Source organism: Callionymus lyra, chromosome 1 (assembly GCF_982586985.1).
Source record: "Callionymus lyra chromosome 1, fCalLyr1.hap1.1, whole genome shotgun sequence".
Classification (NCBI taxonomy): Eukaryota; Metazoa; Chordata; class Actinopteri; order Syngnathiformes; family Callionymidae; genus Callionymus; species Callionymus lyra.
The window spans coordinates 7,368,126-7,388,843 of NC_141818.1; the positions used below are offsets into that span (position 1 = coordinate 7,368,126).

General features: G+C 38.0%; 4 protein-coding genes across 7 annotated transcripts; 1 reads left to right on the forward strand and 3 right to left on the reverse strand.

Moving 5' to 3' along the window:
- Positions 1-729: 729 nt before the first annotated feature.
- On the reverse strand, positions 730-2,915 carry LOC148087736 (uncharacterized). Its single transcript, XM_087790359.1, has 2 exons — positions 2,807-2,915; positions 730-2,304 (listed from the first exon to the last, which is right to left on the reverse strand). Exons 1-2 carry the CDS (start codon positions 2,811-2,813, stop codon positions 902-904), a joined length of 1,410 nt encoding a protein of 469 aa, XP_087646485.1. The 5' UTR covers positions 2,814-2,915; the 3' UTR covers positions 730-901.
- Positions 2,916-3,278: 363 nt separating this feature from the next.
- On the forward strand, positions 3,279-10,716 carry LOC148087737 (uncharacterized). 4 transcript variants are annotated; one of them, XM_087790326.1, is made up of 7 exons: positions 3,279-3,407; positions 5,486-6,169; positions 6,252-6,494; positions 7,637-7,727; positions 7,817-7,886; positions 8,462-8,591; positions 8,769-10,716. In XM_087790326.1, the coding sequence occupies exons 1-7, from the start codon at positions 3,326-3,328 to the stop codon at positions 9,935-9,937; spliced, it is 2,469 nt and encodes an 822-aa protein (XP_087646452.1). In that variant the 5' UTR covers positions 3,279-3,325; the 3' UTR covers positions 9,938-10,716. The 4 variants fall into 4 exon arrangements, with proteins under 4 accessions (XP_087646452.1, XP_087646454.1, XP_087646455.1 ...); XM_087790328.1 differs by having other exon boundaries at positions 8,772-10,716; XM_087790329.1 differs by lacking the exon at positions 3,279-3,407 and adding an exon at positions 3,898-3,969.
- A 3,435-nt stretch (positions 10,717-14,151) lies between these two features.
- LOC148087738 (uncharacterized) lies at positions 14,152-16,685 on the reverse strand. The gene is made up of 2 exons (XM_087790437.1): positions 16,561-16,685; positions 14,152-16,090 (listed from the first exon to the last, which is right to left on the reverse strand). The coding sequence occupies exons 1-2, from the start codon at positions 16,622-16,624 to the stop codon at positions 14,973-14,975; spliced, it is 1,182 nt and encodes a 393-aa protein (XP_087646563.1). The 5' UTR covers positions 16,625-16,685; the 3' UTR covers positions 14,152-14,972.
- Positions 16,686-17,690: 1,005 nt separating this feature from the next.
- Positions 17,691-20,384, reverse strand: LOC148087739 (uncharacterized). Its single transcript, XM_087790484.1, has 2 exons — positions 20,229-20,384; positions 17,691-19,447 (listed from the first exon to the last, which is right to left on the reverse strand). The coding sequence occupies exons 1-2, from the start codon at positions 20,308-20,310 to the stop codon at positions 18,384-18,386; spliced, it is 1,146 nt and encodes a 381-aa protein (XP_087646610.1). The 5' UTR covers positions 20,311-20,384; the 3' UTR covers positions 17,691-18,383.
- Between the last annotated feature and the right edge of the window lie 334 nt (positions 20,385-20,718).

Here is a 20,718-nt window from a genome sequence, read left to right on the forward strand (position 1 = left end):
ATTGTTCATTTTTTTGGTTACTTTGTGGTTACATTAGATTTTAAAATTATTTTTTATAATCAGGTGGAGGCTACAGATCGTGGTGATTTAGATTAGATTGACTTTATTAATGGTCTATTATGCTTTATGTTATATTTTTTAAAACGTCTTAAAATAACAATTCTCAATTCTAAGATCCATAATTACTCATGGCAAGCAGGGTATTTTTCTCTGAACAAATGCATATTTATTGTCAACACTTTACCATAGTAGGTCTTGATACACGACCCATGAGCTGATCGTGACGGTTTCTGCTGAGAGTTGTTGTATTACGATAAAACATAAAGAAATTCAAGCATCATCTATGACAAATAAACAAATAATAAAAATATCTATCTGTCTTTTGGCAACATGTGAAATTATCATTGACTGTGATCTGCATTCGTTTTTTCTTAAAGGTCAGTAATAATTGAATTACTCAAAATTGGGGAAACACCATATATAATACTTTTACTAATATTACATTTTTTTTTAAACATACAGTATTTCATGTTTGCACTACTGTACCAAAGAAAATTCGAAATTACTAGCAATTAAAATAATTCTTAATCTGATTCTGATACATTTTAGAACGTAAAACTCCAAATCTACCAGGTGAAGAGCTGTGGTAAAATTCTTATAATAAGGGCATACAAATGAGTTTATTTAGAGGCTCAAACTCTGTTTTATTGGAAGTGTTATATAATGAAACTTGGATTGTGGAAATAACCACTAGTGCTTCAGTGAGACAACATATTTGATGTGAAACATGAATTGGTCAGGACTCAGATCTTCACTTACACATCAGGTTTGAGTCAGAGGATGACAAATGAGGTTACTATCAGATGGGAAGAAATATTTCCCACATTGTGAGCTACATCTTCTAAACATTGTGTGCTCGTATGTGTCTTAGCATACATCTTCTCTGTTTGAACCCTTTACCACATTCTGGACAACAAAACGGTTTCTCTCCGGTGTGGATTCTCATGTGACGTTTCAGTTCTCCGCTCCTATTAAAGCACTTATCACACTGCTGGCAGCTGAAGGGTTTCTCTCCCGTGTGAACTGTCATGTGACCCCTCAGCTGTTCGCTCCGATTAAACCGCTGACCACATTCTGAACAAAGAAACGGTTTCTCTCCTGTGTGAATTCTCATGTGACTCTTTAGATTTCCATTCCGATTAAACAGTTTTCCACACACAGAGCAAGAGAATGGTTTCGCTCCTGTGTGGATTCGCATGTGACTTCTCAGATCTCCACTCTGGTTAAAGCACTTGTCACACTGTGAGCAGTGAAAAGGTTTCTCTCCTGTGTGCCTTAGCATGTGTCTATTCAGATCTGATCGGCCATTAAATGTTTTGCAGCACTCAGAGCAAGAGAATGGTTTCTCTCCCGTGTGAATCCTCATATGACGCACCAGACCTCGTTCCTCTCCAAAACATTTGTCACATACGGAGCAGCTGAACAGATTCTCTCCTGTGTGGATTTTCACGTGAGTGTTCAGTTGTCCCTTCTGCTTGTAACATTTTCCACATTCTGAGCAACTGAAAGGCTTCTCGCCGGTGTGGACCCTTGTATGTCTCTCCAGATCTGGTCTCTGACTAAATGTTTTGCCACACTCTGAGCAAGAGTACGGTTTCTGTCCGGTGTGAATTCTAACGTGTTTAATCAGATTTGATCTGTGATTAAATGTTTTAGAACATTCTGAGCAACAGTATGGTTTCTGCTTGGTGTGACTTTTCTTATGAATACTGAGATCTTCTTTTGTCTTAAAGTTTTTTGCACAAATAGAGCAACAAAAACGTCCCTCTTTACTGCACGATGATTTATGCAGATTCAGGTCCTTGTTGGATGAAAAACATTTTCCACAACCAGAGCAGCTCAATGAGTCATCATCAGCCTTGTCTCTCTTCTGACTGACTTCTGGATTCTCCCGCCAGTCTTCGCTGTCGTCAATGTCAGAGCACGAAGAAAGCGGCCTCTGGTGGTCAGAGTGTACATCTGGATCTATGTAGCTGCCGGATTCTGATCCCTCAGAGTCATCTGCATCATCTTCTCTTTTCATGTGTTGTGTTGAATTGGTTGAAGACTCCTCCTCCTCCCTCTGACGACTCTGCGAAAGGGACAGTTTCTCCTCATCCTCTTCAATCTTCACTTCCACACTATTGAAAGAGAACTTGGAAACATCTCCCTCCTCCTCTTCATAGTAAGGTGATTCCCGTTCCTCCTGGTCCCGTATGGAGCTCCACTCCTGAGGTTCTTCCTTCACCTCCAGCTGCTCAACGTCTGCAAGGACATAAATCCAACATGTAATACCTTTGTAATGAACTTTCATTCAAACCCGACACTCAAAAGTACTTAAAGTAAAAAAAAAAAATTCAACATCAACATTCCATTAGAATTATTTTAATATCTTATATTCTGTTGATAATACTTTAAGATATATTTGATTTGATATATTATATCAATCTATATGTTTTAAGCTTTTTAACATTCGAATTGGTATTATAATCAAAACGTGATCCTGAATAATTGTTTGGTATTTAAAAAATTTAATTTATCTTGGAAAGGAAATTAAATAAAAATAATTAAAAAAAATCAAAATAATTTGAACTAAACGGTATCACGCAAATAAGTGTCAAATAATCCACCAAGACAACGAAGAGCTCTGATCAAAACATAACCTCTCAAACCATTCCACACATAGAGCGACAGTGTCTATACAGTGACGTCTGGACGAAACTCGCGCGTGAGACTGGGTCGGAACCATCAATAACTTTACACTGACCGTCCATTTCTTGTTTCTCCGTGACAGTCAAACCATCCAAGAAGGATCGAAGAACAAGCTTGATTTAAACCTTTCTCCAGTTCCCCCTTTGCTCCTTTGTCTGTTTACTTCCGCTGGTGTCACATAATTATGATCCGACCAAGTAAAGATGATGTTGCAAAATAAAATCAAGTTAATTCTATACGATTATTCGAGGTAAAAGGGACTAAAATTGTCTAAAATTTGCTTGGATTTAAATCATTTATTAAATGTTTTCTATAATAATGTGGAATTTATAATTTGTCCAGTAGTTTTTTGCTTTTGTGTGTTTAGCTTCTAAAAACGCCCCTGGACAAATTTGGATGATTCTAGAGAGAGATTTTCGAACAAAAAGGGCCGTTTTAAAAGATTATTTTCAATAAATAAATTCCCGGAACTGTATGTGACTCGCGTGGTCGGAATAGGAAGTAGGGAGACGAACGGAAGTAAACAGACTCAAACGCGTGTAGAATTGTATTATTGTGTTATTCCTCGACGGGGATGAAAACATTTCTTGACGACGGTTTCCAGCGTAAAGTTCTGGAGATGGTCCTCAAAGCTGGCATCCACACGGACCAGAAAGGTTCGTCTATGGTTCAGCTTTCTCCCTGTACGTGTATTTATTTTTTAAAGTGATGCATAATTGGTTACATTTCTCAATTAAAAATTAAGTTTAAAAAAAATCTTACAGTCAGATTATTTTGTTGATAATCCATTCATTTACTTGACTGAATAAATCTCAAACATTTTACTGAGTTTAAATGCAGAACCTTTGTTTAATTTAGGTGGTTGGATATACAACTCGTCTCTGATATTTACATAATTTAATAAGATACTCATTTTAAAATAAAATACTAAATAATAATACTAATTTTGTGAACTATAAGTTTATGTTTGTTGTCCGGTGATTAAAAAGAGAAAGAACCAGAATAAAACGTTTTCTATTTACTTTTAATAAACTCTAATGATTTAAATGCGGAACATTTATTCACTGATGAGGTAGGAACATACATTTGTGACACAAGCGGAAGTGAAAAAAGTCCACAGCGCGGAAGTTCGTATTTGAAGAAAAAACAGCAAAATGGACGGGAGCGTCGAAGATCAGGAGATCTACCGAAAAGCTGCAATTCAGTCGGAACAAATAGGTTCGTGGTTGGGTAGTCGTTTCAATGATCGATCCTTTTACTAGTTGTCTTTGAGCTAGAACTACAAAATGATGCATTTCGGGTTTTATTTATATGTTTTATTTATATTAGCGTCGGAACAATGATCGTACACGCGGTTAATACTACAGCACCAACACGGTTTTAAACTTATTTAGAAGCAGTTTTGTTGACCGACAGGAGAAAATAAATTCACATGAAAATCGAATTTAATTAATTTTTCATTAAGTTAAGTTTTACTCCAAGAAATTTACCTTGATCGATATTACTAGGGCTAACGATTAATGAAAATATTTTTTCATAGTCGTCTTTTCATGCATTTTTCCCTAATGTAACTCACTTAACAGTAAAATATATTTCTTTGTGATTTTTCAGATGACGTTATAAAGCCATTTTTAAGATAAATTAAGCACACATTGAAATAAACTTGAGAAGGTTAATTTAGTTACTTTAATTAAAGTTGTAAACAAACATAATATAAAACTTTAAGCCTTGTAAATATATTAACAGCAAATACTTGAAAAAAACTCCTGCAAAAACATGATGAAAGGTGTGATGTAAACATTTATATTTAATTGTCAATAATAAATCACACAAGCTTCAGTGCAGAGTAAAGAAAAGCACTGTCTGCCCTTTTCTTCCAGCTCATTCTTGCTCTTGTCACTCTGGAGTTTAGGTAGGTAGGTAAAACTTTATTGAAATTGTTTTTTTCCAATAGCCAGCAATTTTTCATAAACAATAAAAAATAATACATAAAAAATAAAATAAGAACATAAAGAAGAAGAACAAGATGACACAAGATAAAGAACATAGGTCAAAGATAAACAACAAAGACTAACATAGAACAGAACATCCAGATACTTTCACTCCACTCCTTTACTCAGTCAGTTTACTGAAGGAGTCGCTTTTATTCGTGCAGGCTTTTCCTTGATTTTCTGCGACACTTTTGTCTCTCTTTTTCTCTGTGTTGTCTTGACCTTTTAAGTATTTATTTTATTGGGTATTTTTTGATTGTTTAAGCTCTTTGTGACCCTGGTCTTGAAAAGTGCTCTATAAATACCAATTACTTACTTACTGATAAGTGCATCTCCTGTGAACTGTGATGTAAACGTGTTGAAAACACGTGAGTATGGTTCTTTCATTGATCTGAGCTCATCATATTAGATGAGTACTACTCTGTGTGTTGTTTCATGTTGGATTGATGGATGGATGGATGGTTGGCGGTCATACAGAGGTTTGAAGAATTCTCTTGTGAGCGCTGATACTACATGTTGTTAAGACACTGGTAGAATTTTATCCACACATCTGTCATATACTGCTGCCCTCTAGCTTCTATCGGCGTCATTGATCAACTGGTCGTTGGTCGACTGGTTAAAGCTGAGTGTTCTCGCTCTTGTTCTGCTTATATGAATTGCATTTATCGCAAATATCAATCATTCAGCCCTAGATGCTACACTTCTTTCGGTACTTACTTCTGTACTTGTTTGTGACATTGCAGATGTTCAGCCGCTGCAAGTGAAAGAAGAGTCCATGGAGTGGAGTCTGAACCATGAGGAACACATAAAAGAGGAAGATGAGGAGGAAGTAGTTTCCAAGTTTTCTTTCAATCCTGTCACAACAAAGACTGAAGAGGAAGAAGAGAAAGTCTCACGGCTTCATCAGGGAGAGGACGAGTCTTCAACCAGTTCAGCTCAACACACAAAAGCAGAAGATGATGGAGGACCAGAACCATCCAACTCATTGGATCCATTTCTACGGGCTGAACATCAGAGGTGGCTTTCTACTGGTTCTGACACAGATGACACTGATGACAGTGAAGACTGGAGGGAAACCAGTAACCCTCAGGTTATTTCAGACTCTCTAGAGAAACCAGAAATCAGTCAGAAAAGTGCTGAAGCTGAGAATGACTCACTGAGCCGCCTTTCTTGTGAAAAACCTCATTCTTCCAAGTCTGACGTGGATCTGCATAAATCCTTGTGTAGTAAAGTAGGATCACCATGTGGTTCCATCACTGAAAAAACCTCGAATACAGGAAAAAATGGGTACAGTCACATAGAACGGAACTTGTCTTCTAAGCTCATCACAACTGTTTCCTGCTTTCCGATTTTATATGATGCATCTCATGGACAAAATAAAAAGGATCTTGTCTGGAAGAAAGTGAGCAAAATTGTCGGGATTCCTGGTAAGTTGTCTTATCAATCGCTGCTGATTTTCGTTTGATTTGACCTGGAACTAGTGCTAAAAGAGTTCTTCTTTTCTTTCAGATGAGTCCTGCAGGAAGAGGTGGAAGAGTTTGATGGAAACGTACCTAAGCGAGAAGAAGAAAGAGACAGAGAACAGAAGAAGGGGAACGAAAGGGAGTAAATGGAGGTACTTGGCAGACCTGTCTTTCCTCGACCCCTTCCTTTCCTCACGAGGGGCATCTGGATATATGGAGGGAAGGTACAAGGAGTCTGCAGCGAGCAGCCCCGACCCAGAGGTCCCGGCAGCAGCAGAGAACGCAGAAGGTATGATGACGTTTCATGTGTATCTAAACCAGGGGTGTCCAAACTCGGTCCTCAAGGGCCGCAGGGTGTCCAGGTTTTTGTTCCAACCGATCAAGAGGACACCTTTTTGACCAATCAGGTGTCTAAGGAGTGTAATCAGTTGATTGTCAGTCAGGTGTTGCTTGTTTTAGCTGAAACCTCATTGGTTAAAATGTGCATGCTTGATCGGTTGGAACAAAAACCTGCACACCCTGCGGCCCTTGAGGACCGAGTTTGGACACCCCTGATCTAAACCATCCACTTATAATACACAATAACTTCATGCTCGGTAAAATATAATTAAATAACATGAACAAGAACAACAAAATAAATATTTTGCTTCCACTCAATGGTAATTAAAAACTGTTCCCGATTAATGAAAGCTGTGGAAAACCCGCATCTTATCATAAAATGTGTTTGATGGAGAATGCCAATCAATGGTTAAGTGATTATATGCTCCTGGTACTAAGTATTTGGCATAAACCCCTGTCCATGAATAGACGATGATCACCTTATAAGGAGGTGTCGATGCATCCTGTCCACCTGTCAGTCACGGTGCAAACTAATAAAGAGATGGCGAGAAAAATAAATACTTTTTTTCAAATTTCGTAAATCAATATTTATTTTTGAGTGGAGTTTAGGAAAAAATTGTATTGTCTTTTGCTAGTAATGGAGTTAGGTTGCGACACAAATCTCCGTATTAACCCTTCGCGCGTGGGTGTCTAAATTCTCCATTGGATGAGGGGAAGGGCTAAGATGAAGGGCTAGCTAGCCCTTAGAAACGAGGGAGGTCTGAGGCACACTGGAAATGGAGGGGTATGAATGATTTCCAAAGAAGAATTGCGTTATTACGACAATAATGGCAAGCGAAAACATCGCGGGACACGAATGTGAGTATTTAACGTCTATAATTTGTTAGTAATATTTAAAAAAACTGGATGCTAATTTTTAGCTTTTAGTGACTATTCATGAAACTTGTGATAGCATTGTTTTTGCCGATATTCCATGTTGATAAACTATAATCCAGAATAAACATGGTAAAGCTTATACCGTTTGTGTATTTCATGTTAAATCCTTGTTTTTTGTCTATATTCTTTGCTCACAAAATATCGGAAATTTCACAGAGACGCCCGAGGAAACACGGAGGCGCATCAGCTTACCTGCTAATCACGAGCAGGACTTTCGGTCCAAGTTTACCTCCAAAACACTTCCGACGTAAATTATTCGTTTAAAATATCTTATTTATGTTCTTTTATCCTGTTGAATCTGTATGTTTATGCCTTTTTATATTGTGTCTATTTCAGGAAACCGGTGCAAGAGGTTACGGCCCAACAAGCCCCCAAAAAGTCGGAGAACCTTGAAAAAAAGTACATGGTATGTTTCATTTATGATTATTAACCCCTTAACGCCGAGTGTCGCGAATTCGCGACATACCGCTTCCATTAAGAATGCGCCAGAGATTGTGCGCGATGTTGGTTCATGCCTCTTCGATAGGAACATAGGAACGTTTTGCAATCACTAGTTTCTCGTAGGAACAATAACATTTAAAACCACGTCCGGTTTACGATCGTGTTTTCTTCCTGGTGTTGCGCAAGCCATTTAAAGTTAGAAGCGCGAAAGGATCGTCTTGTTTGAGGTAAGGTACCGTAAAAAAAAAATACACGTCTGCTTATTGTTTGTCTGTGGAACTAGGAAAAGTAAAATAAAGTAGTTTTGAACGTAATTTTTTAAGATATTTCAAGTTTTCGGTTTGTCGCGAATTCGCGACATTCGTCCATAATGGCTAAATTAATCAGTATGGCCAGATGCGCAATGGCGCAGTACACACTAATATATTCAGATGGATTTTAGCCGTCACACGCTTTCTATAGCAAAAACGATTCTTGTAACAATCTGTAATCATGTATGATGTTTTATGAATTAAATTATTGACGTTTATTTTTCCTCAGGAAAATATGAATGCAGCAATGTTTTATGACGAGCGAACTCCTGTAGAAACCAGAGTTCCACCAGCTGAGAGTGAGGACAGCTGTCTCAGTGAGAGTGGAGACAGTGATGAGGAATACATACCTGCACAAGGTGATGAAAATATCAGTAATAATGCTATAATATTGTATTGTACAGACTTTCAGCTTCTGTGTTGTAAGCCTTATATTGTAATCCATATTTTAAGAGGTCGCTTTGAGAGCAGGTTGTGTATATATGTAAATAGAATAGTCTGCAATTTTCAATGGTGTATTTTTTTTAAAACCCCAGCAGGTGACAGCAGTAGCAGTGAGGAAAGCTTCATTGAAGAGGATGATGATGAGCCTCCCAGTGTAGCTACTCCTGCAAGAACAAAAAGACAGAGAGTAGAGAGGAAGCCGGTAAAAAGAAACTCTCATAAAGAAGTCCCAGTCTTGAAGGCTGATCTTCCTGACACAGATGCAGTAAAACTTCCAATCGACTACTTCAGAGACTTCTTCGATGTTGAACTTCTTGATTTTATTGTGGAGCAGAGTAATTTATACTTCACACAAAAAAAACCAAACTGTGCCCTAAAATTGGATAAAGATGAATTGGAGCAGTTTATTGGCACGGTCATTTACATGAGTGTTTTGCGCTTGCCTCGCCCACGAATGTATTGGTCCAGTGCATGCAGATTACCACATGTGGCTGATGTGATGACCCGTGACAGGTGGGAAGAAATAAAACATCACATCCATTTCAACGACAACATGGCACCAAGCAATGACCGACTTTTCAAAATAAGGCCACTTATTGATTCACTTCTCCCCAAATGTCAGGCTCTTCCACAAGAGCAAATGCTCTGCGTTGACGAGCAAATGGTTCCTTTCAAAGGAAAATCATGTTTAAAACAATATATCCCCAGAAAGCTTATAAAGAAAATGGCTGTGGAGTGCCCAAGCATCATCAGCCTGTTTAATAAATTCATGGGTGGCGTTGATGCTCTTGATGCACTGGTTGCCTATTATCACATCCACATTAGGTCCAAAAAGTATTATCATCGGTTCTTTTTTCACTTGGTGGATATGGTCATTGTCAACGGCTGGCTGTTGTATCGGCGGGATTCCGAGTCCCTGAGCATCCCAAAAAAGAAGCAGAAGGATTTTCTGTCATTCAGAACATCAGTTGCACAAGCCCTATGCATGCAGGTCAAGGATTTGTCCAAGAAGAAGAGGGGACGTCCTTCATCAAATTTAGAAAGGGAGTTTGAAAAGAAGAAACACAGAGGCCCAACCAAGGCTATACCGCCTCAGGAAGTCCGTGGAGATGCTGTGGGTCACTGGCCGGTAGTTGAAAGCACGCGGCAGCGCTGCAAACTCCCAAACTGTCGGGGACAGACTGTGTTCAAGTGCTCAAAGTGCAATGTTCACTTGTGCCTGAACAAGAATAACAATTGTTTCAGGGAGTTTCATGAGTGAGGCACCCCACAATTGAGACATCTTGGTGTTAGCTTTTACTCGGTGCACATGCACACCTGGGGATTCCTTGCACCAGAGAACACACGGTTTGGAGGGGGACCAGAAATGACCATCTTATTAGTGACACGTCTGCAGCACGTCAGGTGACGCTTCTAAGGAAGACTTGAGTCACTGTCGAAACGGTCAAGCTGGTACTGTCATTCTTGATTTCATGGTCTGAACACTTTTTTTAAATTGTTTTCTTACCACTGTAATGTATTTTGAATGTCATGAAATGAGATTGATGAAATGAGATAACAATTGAAATATGTTGGCATTAAAAAATAAAATTTCATGCCTAAAATGGGAAATGTGTTTTTCTTATTTTTTGATCCTCTAATGCCTGTTGTCGCTAATTAGCGACATACCCAATTTTAATTTATTTTAATTTTTAATTTCAATTTTAACTATTTTATGTTCTACAGTAAAACAAATATATCTTCACTTTATTTAGTCTCTGCTTGAAAGCAAAAACGCACATAATTAATTTTTTTTAAATAATTGCAAATAAATTCAGGCATTAAGGGGTTAAACTTACTTACGGTACTTCGACGATATGCATAAAATCCTGGGAGAAATTACTTCTGTCAGCCCGCCATCATTTCCACCTCACATGCCACTACTGGTCATTTTACTAGACTTTAGACTTTCTCTTAACAGTTAACAAGACTTGTTAAAAGTACACCATTGATCATTTCCAAATGATCTTATTTTCTGGATCATAATCTCTATGTTGCTATGGTCTCCAGGTCCAGGTACCAGTTCAACAAACCCTGTGCTGGACTTTCTGAAGGAGGAGGCAAAAAAAGAACAACGGAGACACGAGGAGAGAGAGGCCAAAACAGAGCGCTTTTTAGATTTGTTCAAAAAACTAGTTGACAAGCAGCTTGTCAACTACTAGTTTTACATTTTAAGTTCTATTTTTCAATAAATAAAGAAATTGACACATATTAGTGTTGTCATTTTTAATACATAATAACATTTTGAAGAATTTAATAAAACAAACACTTAAAGGCTGTATAACATGTAAGATTAGATAGACCTTATTAATCTAAAGTGAAGTCTATCTAGTCTAAAATGAAATGTTATACAGCCACAAAATCAACGTCTACGTACGTACACAACGACATCTGCATTATGGAAGACCCGGATTGAACATTTGGGCAGCCATTCGGTCTCTCTTGTTGCCGCCCCAGATGTTTCTTGTTGTGTCAGGCATTCAGGTGGAGGCTATCAATGGCAATGTCACCATCTGGCACAAGTGTGTCACCGTTGTCCAGACAGATGTTGTGCAAAAAGGCACAGGAAGCAATGACCTGGGGGGCAAAGAGCTGTTGCTCTTTTCTGTAGAACATACAACCATATCCGAAGGAGACATAAATGGTTTGACATGAAACCGGAATCAAAAGAAACGCATAATCACACACAAAAGGGTCACCTGCTGGCGAGCGCATTGCTTGCATTATCGGGAAGACCTCTCTGTCACCGACGTACCTCCAGACGACATCAAACCCAGAAAATAAGGTGATATGTTTTACATTAATTCTGAAAACCAGCACTGATAGGTTAAAAGTTATTATCGTTTAAACTTCTGACGGGGTTTCTACAAATTGAATGCAGTGGAAAACGGTAGAAACATTCGGGATATATTGATCAGTGATGGATCTAAATCGGTGTCAGAATGTATTGAAAAGATGCAGATAACATATCACACACTGCAGTCCTATATGGATCGTTTTCAAATTATTTTAATCTTCATAGACTAAAGCATTATTTTGTGAAGCTCCAAATAAGTTATTTTATATTTATTAAAGGTTCAGTTTCCTGCAACTGAAAAAAAACAGTCTCATATCTTTCCAGCTAGCAAGGGCGAGGAGGTGATCCGGCTGTCCTTGCACATGAAGGCCTGTGGAATCGTACAAAGTTAATGACATCAGCGAACCAGATCAACACGTCTCTGTTAGAAATGAACGCCACCCTGAAGGCAATCAGGCAAGGCTTAAAAAATAAAGTGTTTTATTGTCAATATTGTGTGATGACTGTGTTTGAAACACTCTCTTTGCCTTTGAAAATCAAATATGATCAAATTCAATTTGATCAAAAGTGTCAAATTATAGCACAAGTCATCTCAAGACACTTAACCGTTTCAATAACGCTCTGTATGAAAAGAAAATTGTGAGTATATGCATTTTATTTGCCGATATTCCATGCTAAAAAACTTATAAGAGTAACCGTGAAGTTGCTAGTTGTTTGTGTATTTCATGTGAAAAGTATTATTTCTTGCACAATAAAAACAGTGTTTAATTGGAGGCTAATTAAGCATTCTTTTTGCTGATATTCCATGCTTTTAAACTTTTAAGAGTAACGATGAAGATGCTTATTGTTTGTGTTCCCCAGGTCCCAGCACGTCCGGTGCCAATTCTGTCACCGGTCTCCAAGGGTCCCGAGCTTCAAGCCCGGCAACGCCCTCGCCAGCAAAAAGAAGGAAAACGAATAAATTGCTGGACTTTCTTAAAGAGGAGGCCAAGCGCGAAGAACGGCTGTACTTGGAGGAGGCAGCAAAGGAGCAAAGAAGGCATGAAGCGCACGAGGCCACAAACAAAATAATTTTAGATCTCTTAGAAAAAATAATAGACAAAATGTAGATGGATTTTTTTTTTTTTAGTGTTTGTGCTTCTATGTATTTCAGCACTATTGTTGTTTGGTTGTTGCACTTTATGTTGGTTCTGCGTGTTAAGTGTGTCAGTTTGTTTGGTTAAATAAAATATTTTGTTTTACAATTTCTAGTGTTGTCATTCTTAAATACACATTTACATTCTACTAAATGTTAATATTTAGTTCATTTATTTATCCACGTTGAACTATAACCGTAGTATGGGCAAGTTAAAGTTGGTTCTGCAGTACATTGAGAGAGAACCAGTCTGAGGAGGAAAATTCACACTCTATTAGACCTTAAATTATTTAATTCTGGTTCTTACTTTCAGAACTATTCATAGTCAGGCTCCTCCTTGCATCAGTGATCTGATCCAGCACAGGCTCTGAGGTCTGTGGATCAGAATCTACTGATGGTTCCTTGCACACGGTTCAGGACCAGAGGAGAGAAATCCTTCCAGACTGTTGCTCCTAAGCTTTGGAACGATCTTCCTCTCCCTATGTGTTTTATGATCTACTGACTCCTTCAAGAAACATCTCAAGACACTTTTATTACACACAAACATTAACAATAGTAGCCTGCAGCAGGTGTACATTTCGTTAGTTTTACACACAAATGCTGCCCATGTTTCATAATGAGACCTTCTGTGTATCTGATTGTCCGAGTAAAAATTGAGTCCTAAACTGTCGGGGAGTCGCATCCTTTGACATTTGAATTTCCTTCAGTCCTACCTGTTTTTTTAATCTGTGGTTGCAGCGAACTTTCAATTAACAAAAGAATAACCTTGAAAAATCACAATAAAATATAACAAGTAATATAGATAAATAATTCACAAACATGAGAATTGTTTTTGTATTGTACCTATTTTTTTTTGCTGTACCACAAACCCTCTTTTCTCCAACAATGTCACATTATAAGTAAACTTTGTTGTCATTATAGAGCGATCCCTTGCTGCTGCTCCATCACCTGAACCTGAGGCTGATCCTCCCTGTGGTATGTATAACCTTCATGAGAAATATCCTCATGAAATGACGTAGTTTTGCTGTAAATCTTTTATCTTATTTCACAGTAAACTCGAAGATGAGCTGCTCACTGAGGCCGAGGTCACCAGAGCTGAAGCGGAAGTTTTTTGAAACTTCCTGCCACAGTCTACCGGTTTCACCGCCTTCTTCTCGTCCATCAGTGGATGAAATGTTTCTTTTGAGTTTGCTTCCTTCATTCCAGAGAATATCGCCACAAAGAAAGGAACACGTTAAGTTCCAAATACATAAATTAATATATGAATCGAGTACGACTGTGCTCAATTTGGAAAATAAGGACCATTGAGTTTATTTGCATCAGTTCATTGCATTTTGTCAGAATATATATAATCATTTCATTATATTTTTATTTTAAATACTTTGTGTTTGATCTTCATTGAGCATTTTGTGAAAATAAATATTATTTCTACAAAAAAACATGTCATTATCTCAAAGCAAAGAGTGCATTTCTGGTTTTATTATAGCTGCATTCGAACAGTCCCGGTCTAACACTCACAGACATGCACAGACACAAACTCGTCCTGAAGACAACTTCTATTTTGGGAACTGTTGAATGTACATTTTAGTGTGTGATGGCAGCTAAACTAGCTTTTGGCAGTAACAGGTGCTATCTTGGCAACATCCTGGACATCCATTATGCTAGCAAACATCGAAAACTTACTTGTAACTCTACTCTAAACTGAAGGGGTTGAGCAGGAGTGGCTTTAATGAAGGACCTGGCAGTCCTTAAAGAGCAACTAATGTGTTAATTTAAGTGTCACTTAAACTGACCTTGGACCTCTATTGTACTCATCAGTATGTGTCTGTTTGAACAAAACTCTTTTCATTGAAATATTAACTATTAAAAAATGTTCCTAAACATTTAGTTTTTTGGGAGATCAAATCTTGTTTACCATAAGCACACCCATTAAGGATTTTCTCAGTTCATTCAGAAAGAGATCTGGAACAAAAATCTGTACCGACTCAGCACTGACAAAGACCCTTTTCTATCCAGTTTCCTTCTTGCGGATCAACATTTAGTTTTTGTAATTGTCCTTATAGTAGCTTACATAATCATCTTTGATCTATACCTTCTCCATAAACTGTAGCATATTTCTTTGGTCGCTATAATAACACTAAACATGAATCTAAAATGATTGAAAATTTCCAGGTAAAATGAAATGTTTATAACAGATTTACGTGTACTTCCGTTTTTAAACATTTTACAGCACTGATTCATTCATTCAACTGACTCATTTGGTAAAACATTTTTTCTTTTTCTGGATGATAAACTGACCAACTCATAAACATGAGCTTGAGTATATTATAGAGCAGTGGAAGCGCTCTCTGATGTGTGAGTTTGTTCGTGTTTCTTCAGATAATCTTGCTGATTAAAACGTTTTCCACACTTTAAGCAGTTGAACAGCTTCTCTCCACTGTGAATCCTCACATGTCTCTTCAGATCTCCTCTGTTGTTAAAACACTTGTCACATTCCGAGCAGCTGAAAGGTTTTTCTCCTGTGTGACTTGCTTTGTGTCTCCTAAGATGTTCACTGCGATTAAAACATTTACCACATAGTGAACAACAGAAAGGTTTTTCTCCAGCATGAGTTCTCATATGTCTCTTGAGATGTCCTTTGTCATTAAAACATTTTCCACATTCTGAGCAGCAGAACATTTTTTCTCCGGTGTGAATTACCTTGTGTCTAATAAGAACTCTTTTCTGATTAAAACATTTCCCACATTCAGAGCAGCAGAAAGGCTTTTCCCCAGTGTGAATTATAATGTGGTTCTTCAGATCTCCACTATCATTAAAACATTTGCCACACTCTGAGCAGCAGTATGGTTTCTCACCAGTGTGAGTTCTAATGTGTTTATTCAGATCACCTCTCTGAATAAAACATTTATCACACGCTGTGCACCTGAAAGGTTTATCACCAGAGTGACTTCTCATGTGAGTCTTAAGATTTCCTTTCCTTGAAAAGCTTTTCCCACAAACCAAACAGGTGAAAGAGTTTTCTCCGTTGCATGTTTTTCCATGTTGGATGAGTCCAGACCTGGAGATAAATGTTTTCCCACATTCAGCACAGCTCAGCGTTGTGACATCATCTCTCTTTTCACTAACAGAACTTTGCAGAGTATTTCCTGTTTCCCACTCTTTACTGTCATCAGTGTCAGATCCAAAATAGTGGTTGGAGTATAAACCCGGATCCAGGTAGCTGTCTGGTTCTGGCCGTCCACAGTCGTCTTCCACTGCTTTTGTTTTTGTGTCCTGAGTTGAGCTGCGGGTCGGAGACTCCTCCTCTCTTGCCTCATCATCTTCAATTTTCACCACAACAATATTGTAGGGGAAATCTGTGACATCTTCATCCTCTTCTTCCTCTTTAACGGTGGGTGCTTGTGGGTGCAGTCTGGAGCTCTTCCTTGGCTCTACTTTTGAATCTGCAGAAATACGGAAGTTTCAAATTTACAATTTTGTTACAATCAACTAATAAATATAATAGATGCCTTGTGGTCAGTTTTGACTGCCAATATCAACAGATATCTTTATAGTGACTGTATGAGAAACATAGTACAAACGTGATGTCATTGACGTGTTAAATTGCCTGCTGGCCTCGTCAAATTATTAAAAACTATTTAAAAAACGGTTCATTGTTCATTGTATACAGTATGGTTTAAGTACATGTTTTACTACACGTATAAACGTTTCCACAACTAACTACTGTGTGTGTTTGTGCTCAATATTTCTCTCCTCGGAGATGATGGCGCTAGGATCCCTCAGACACAAACAGGTTTTCTCATAGCCTAGTTTAAAAATACTTCAGCCATAAAACACGAATAATGTTACTGACAGGATCCTTTCATTTGACGTTAAACGGTTTGTGTGCGTGTTAAGAGGCGTTCCGACGAACCTCTCTTATCCGATTGGACCGCGGTGTTTTGGATCACTTCCACAATGTTGCAATAAACGTCCATTTGTTGCCGTTTCTCTGCCGCCGCCGAACGGAACAAATTTTGCGAGGTTAACACTGGCAACGCTCCTTTTACTGTTTACTTCCGCCGGTGTTACGCTTCTAGGTTCCTGCCGCGTCAACGTGTGAGTAAATAGTTCCGCTCCGCTGAAGAAATTAAATCGATTTTGAAAATAGTTTTAAAATAAAATAAAAAACATAATATCAAACGAAAACAAGTGTTCATTTGATTTTTATTCGTCAGAACTGCAGTCCACTCCCGTCTAGTATATTGGTTTAAACCATTAGATCTCGGAGGCTCATTTGGTCAGTGGACTTTTGCAGATTGCTATATTTCCAATACTAAAGGTGTAATTACTCCAGCCTAGACCAGGAAGAATCAGCATCCAACCAGCAGCCCAACTCAACATAAGAAAGAAGCAGCGGATGGAGCAACGTAGGTCAAGATTTCCACTTAACCACAGAGCGTTGGCCATTTCAGACACCAATTACAGTAAAGACTGGAAGAGATTCCAGCAATAGCTCTGAAAGCTTCAGGTCGACACCTACATGTGGTCACCTTAAAAGCTCACGTTGCTCAAACCAAAATCATTAACCCCCCCACTTCCAACACTTACTGTACATTGAGTGTGAACACCTCATACCACTATTCTTATGCTCCGAAACTCTGACCAGAAAAAACTCCACAGCTCAGCTTCAATTTTTCCTCTCCTAAACTATTTGGCCTAGTCACAACCATGACTCATCTTGCACAAGCAAAAGTACATTTCTTGAATTTCATGCTTGATTACATTTTACAAATAAAATCACTCGTTCTTCAAAACTTTTTACTTTACCATTAGATGCTCTTTTAACTAGCATGGCTTGGGAAATTGGCACAGAAAACCTTTTCAGTGTTGCTTTAACTCCTGGGCTGCACCAACCGTGAACTGGTGCAACATCTCGTTGAGGAACTTTGAAAGCATCGATCGAAAAGAAAGAATTTTATTGTTGCATATATGTTTTTATTGGAATGCAAAAAAGGAAACTATTATTAATGGTTATTTAGAATACAGTCCTTCTTTGACACATTGTTTGCATTGTTTGAGATTTTCCAAATACACATGTCCAAGACTAAAAACTATATGATCTGTGAGTTATATACAACTGTGAGTTATATACAACGTAAGGTCATCTCCACAAAGAAGAGTCTCAAGTCTGTATTTTACTTAATATTTTCTTTTGCATCTGCAAAAAAGACAGATGCCACGCATTGTACTACTGAACAAAGTTTGTATTTACTGAGAGGTTCAGGTTTTTTGGTAATATCAGGAAGAATTGTGCAAAACTAAGAATTCTTTTTCATTTAAAATCAATTGAATTTAAAATTTCAATAAAATTGGCTCTGACCAACAAGTTGGTCGAAATAGTTTAATTAGAAATTATTTCAATTCTTAGAAATCTGCCCAAGTAACAGAAATATTTTTAATGCTGTTTTTGGTTCAATACAGAAAAATACTTTTTCCCATCATTTTTTACTTCAAAATGAAGTTTAGTATGCGGCACCAATTCATGATTGAAAACATGTGCTGCATTAAATAATATAACATGTAGTAAGTTCATAATAGTCATTTTGGAGGAAATATGTAAAACCCACTACTGTCGGACAAATTCCTGTGGTGTGTTTAAAACAATGGCAATAAAATTCTCCCGCTCTTATATTCTTTCAACAGTATTTTTAACTGTATATGGGCAATGTTAATATAATTCGGGTCTATGTACACTCAATCATCTGTTGCTAAACACTGAACTGGATTCCATTTTCCCATTGCATGAGCTCTTGAGTGTTTCTTAAAATTCCGGTTATTGGTAAAACATTTCCCACATTCTGAGCAGCAGAATGGCTTCTCTCCAGTGTGCACTCGCAAATGTCTCTTCAGATCTTCTCTTCGATTGAAGCATTTGCCACATTCTATACAGCAGAACGGTTTCTCTCCTGTGTGACTCGATTCATGTCTTTTCAGCTGTTCTCGCCGCTTGAAACATTTTCCACACTCTAAACAGCCGAACGGTTTCTCTCCAGTGTGTATTCTCTTATGTCGATACAGACTTCCTCTCTGATTGAAACATGCCCCACATTCTGAACAACCAAAAGGTTTTTCTCCTGTATGGATTCTCGAGTGAGCCATCAGTTTGTTTGTGGAAGAAAAACACTTCCCACACTCGGAACAGTAGTACAGTCTTTCTTCCGGTGGGGGTCTAGTGTGAACTTTTAGACACTCGATCATTGAGGGACAATCTCCACCTGCCGGGCACTTGAATGTTTTCTCCCCACTATGAGTTTTCATGTGAGTGGTGAGATTTCCTTTCTTGGAGAAGGTTTTGGCACAAAGCAGGCAGGTCAGAGATTCTCCCTTACAAATCTTTTTGTGCTGAGTCAGTCCAGACTTGGACGTACATATTCTTCCACATGCAGAGCAGCTTAGTGACTTCTCATCGTCCGTAACTGTACAAACATCTGGATTGTGCACAGAGTTTAAACTTGACTGAGATTCACTGGTTTCCAAACGACAAGTGTCATCAGGTTCAGATTTAAAAGACAGTGAATTCTGGTCGTGTAGATCTGGATCGGAGCTGCTATCAGGAGTTGAGCTCCTGGTTGGTGGTTCCTCTTCGCTGTTGGCTTCTTCATCACAGTCTCCAATCTTCACCATGACAATATCAAAAGGGGGAATTTTGGTGACATCCTCCTCCTCTTTTTCTTCTTTTATATCTGGAGCTTCTGCCTTCACATGTTCAGGAGAGAAGCAATCCTCGCCGTCTTCGTCAATCAACAGACATTGGGAGCCTGCAGAGAAAGGATCTGGTCAACAAGTCTCTCTAAAATCATTTAGATACGAGAGATTTCTGCAAATCAGCAAAAGCTCTAGTCTTTTTATTTTTTGCAACAAGTGTCATGTAGCATTTGTGATTTAATCATTGTCACAAGTTTTTTTTCAGTAAACTTGACTTAAAAAAGCATCTTGAGGAATCAAGTCACATGATAATGTTGGTTTACAGAAAATTAGTTATATCTTTCAAAATAAAAGACATTTAACACAGTATTAAAAATAAACAAAAGATTAAATAGCCCTTCATATTTACAGAAACGGTTCAAACGTTCTTAATGGGTCTGTTCAAGATTTAATTTAGTATATAAAACAATATGACAGATTTATACCATAAAATGGAAATATTTGTGCACCCTACGTTGTCTCTGTGTTAAGAGTTTGGTCTTCATTTGGTTCAGGTTGCAGTTTAAATAAACACATATTTTATGTTAAGGAATTTCAACATGTACCAAGCAATTGAAGCCCGAGGGAAGACAGATGTGTGCTTGAGCCCATTATAATAAGCTGTATGAACTATAAGACGTTGGCTTTAAACGGCATAAACGCTATATTTTTTTAGTTTATAGAATCTGTGATTTTCAGTATGATGATTCCTGACGTTTGAAATTTAACAATGTTTATTTTCTTTATGCTCCGACTTTATCAATTGAACAATTAAACAGGTTAGCGTGGCCGGACTGATCTACAACAATAACCAATATCTCCTCTGGTGCAACAGTTCATGTCACAGCGACGAACCTCTCTGCTCGGACTGGACCGCAGCGTTCCGGACCTTCGGCAGAACTTCACTCTGGTCGTCCTTCTCCAGATCTTTCTCCATCACTGGCCAACAACCCAAGAACTTGATCGGATCGCGATAGTTTGTTGATTCAACACCGACCCCGAGTTCACCGAAACCCCTTTGTCTATTTACTTCCGTTGGTGTCACCCTCTTCTAGGTTCCGCATCATCGAAGAAGAATAGTTCCGCTCTTCACCCCACAATTCACTTCCCCTCGCGAGGATTATTTTTATTAAACTGGTTCATTCTTGATTTTCATGCCACATTGCGATTTATTTCCGCGCAATCTTTTGTTTAATTTTGACTTAAACGATAAAAAACGTGACGTAACGTTGAATCTAAATTCTTAAAATAGGTAAAGTCTCAAATAAACAAATATTATCCATGTCACTTTCTTAACCATCAAAATAGTAACATTAAATTGTCAGCAATGAAAGACTAAACCAGA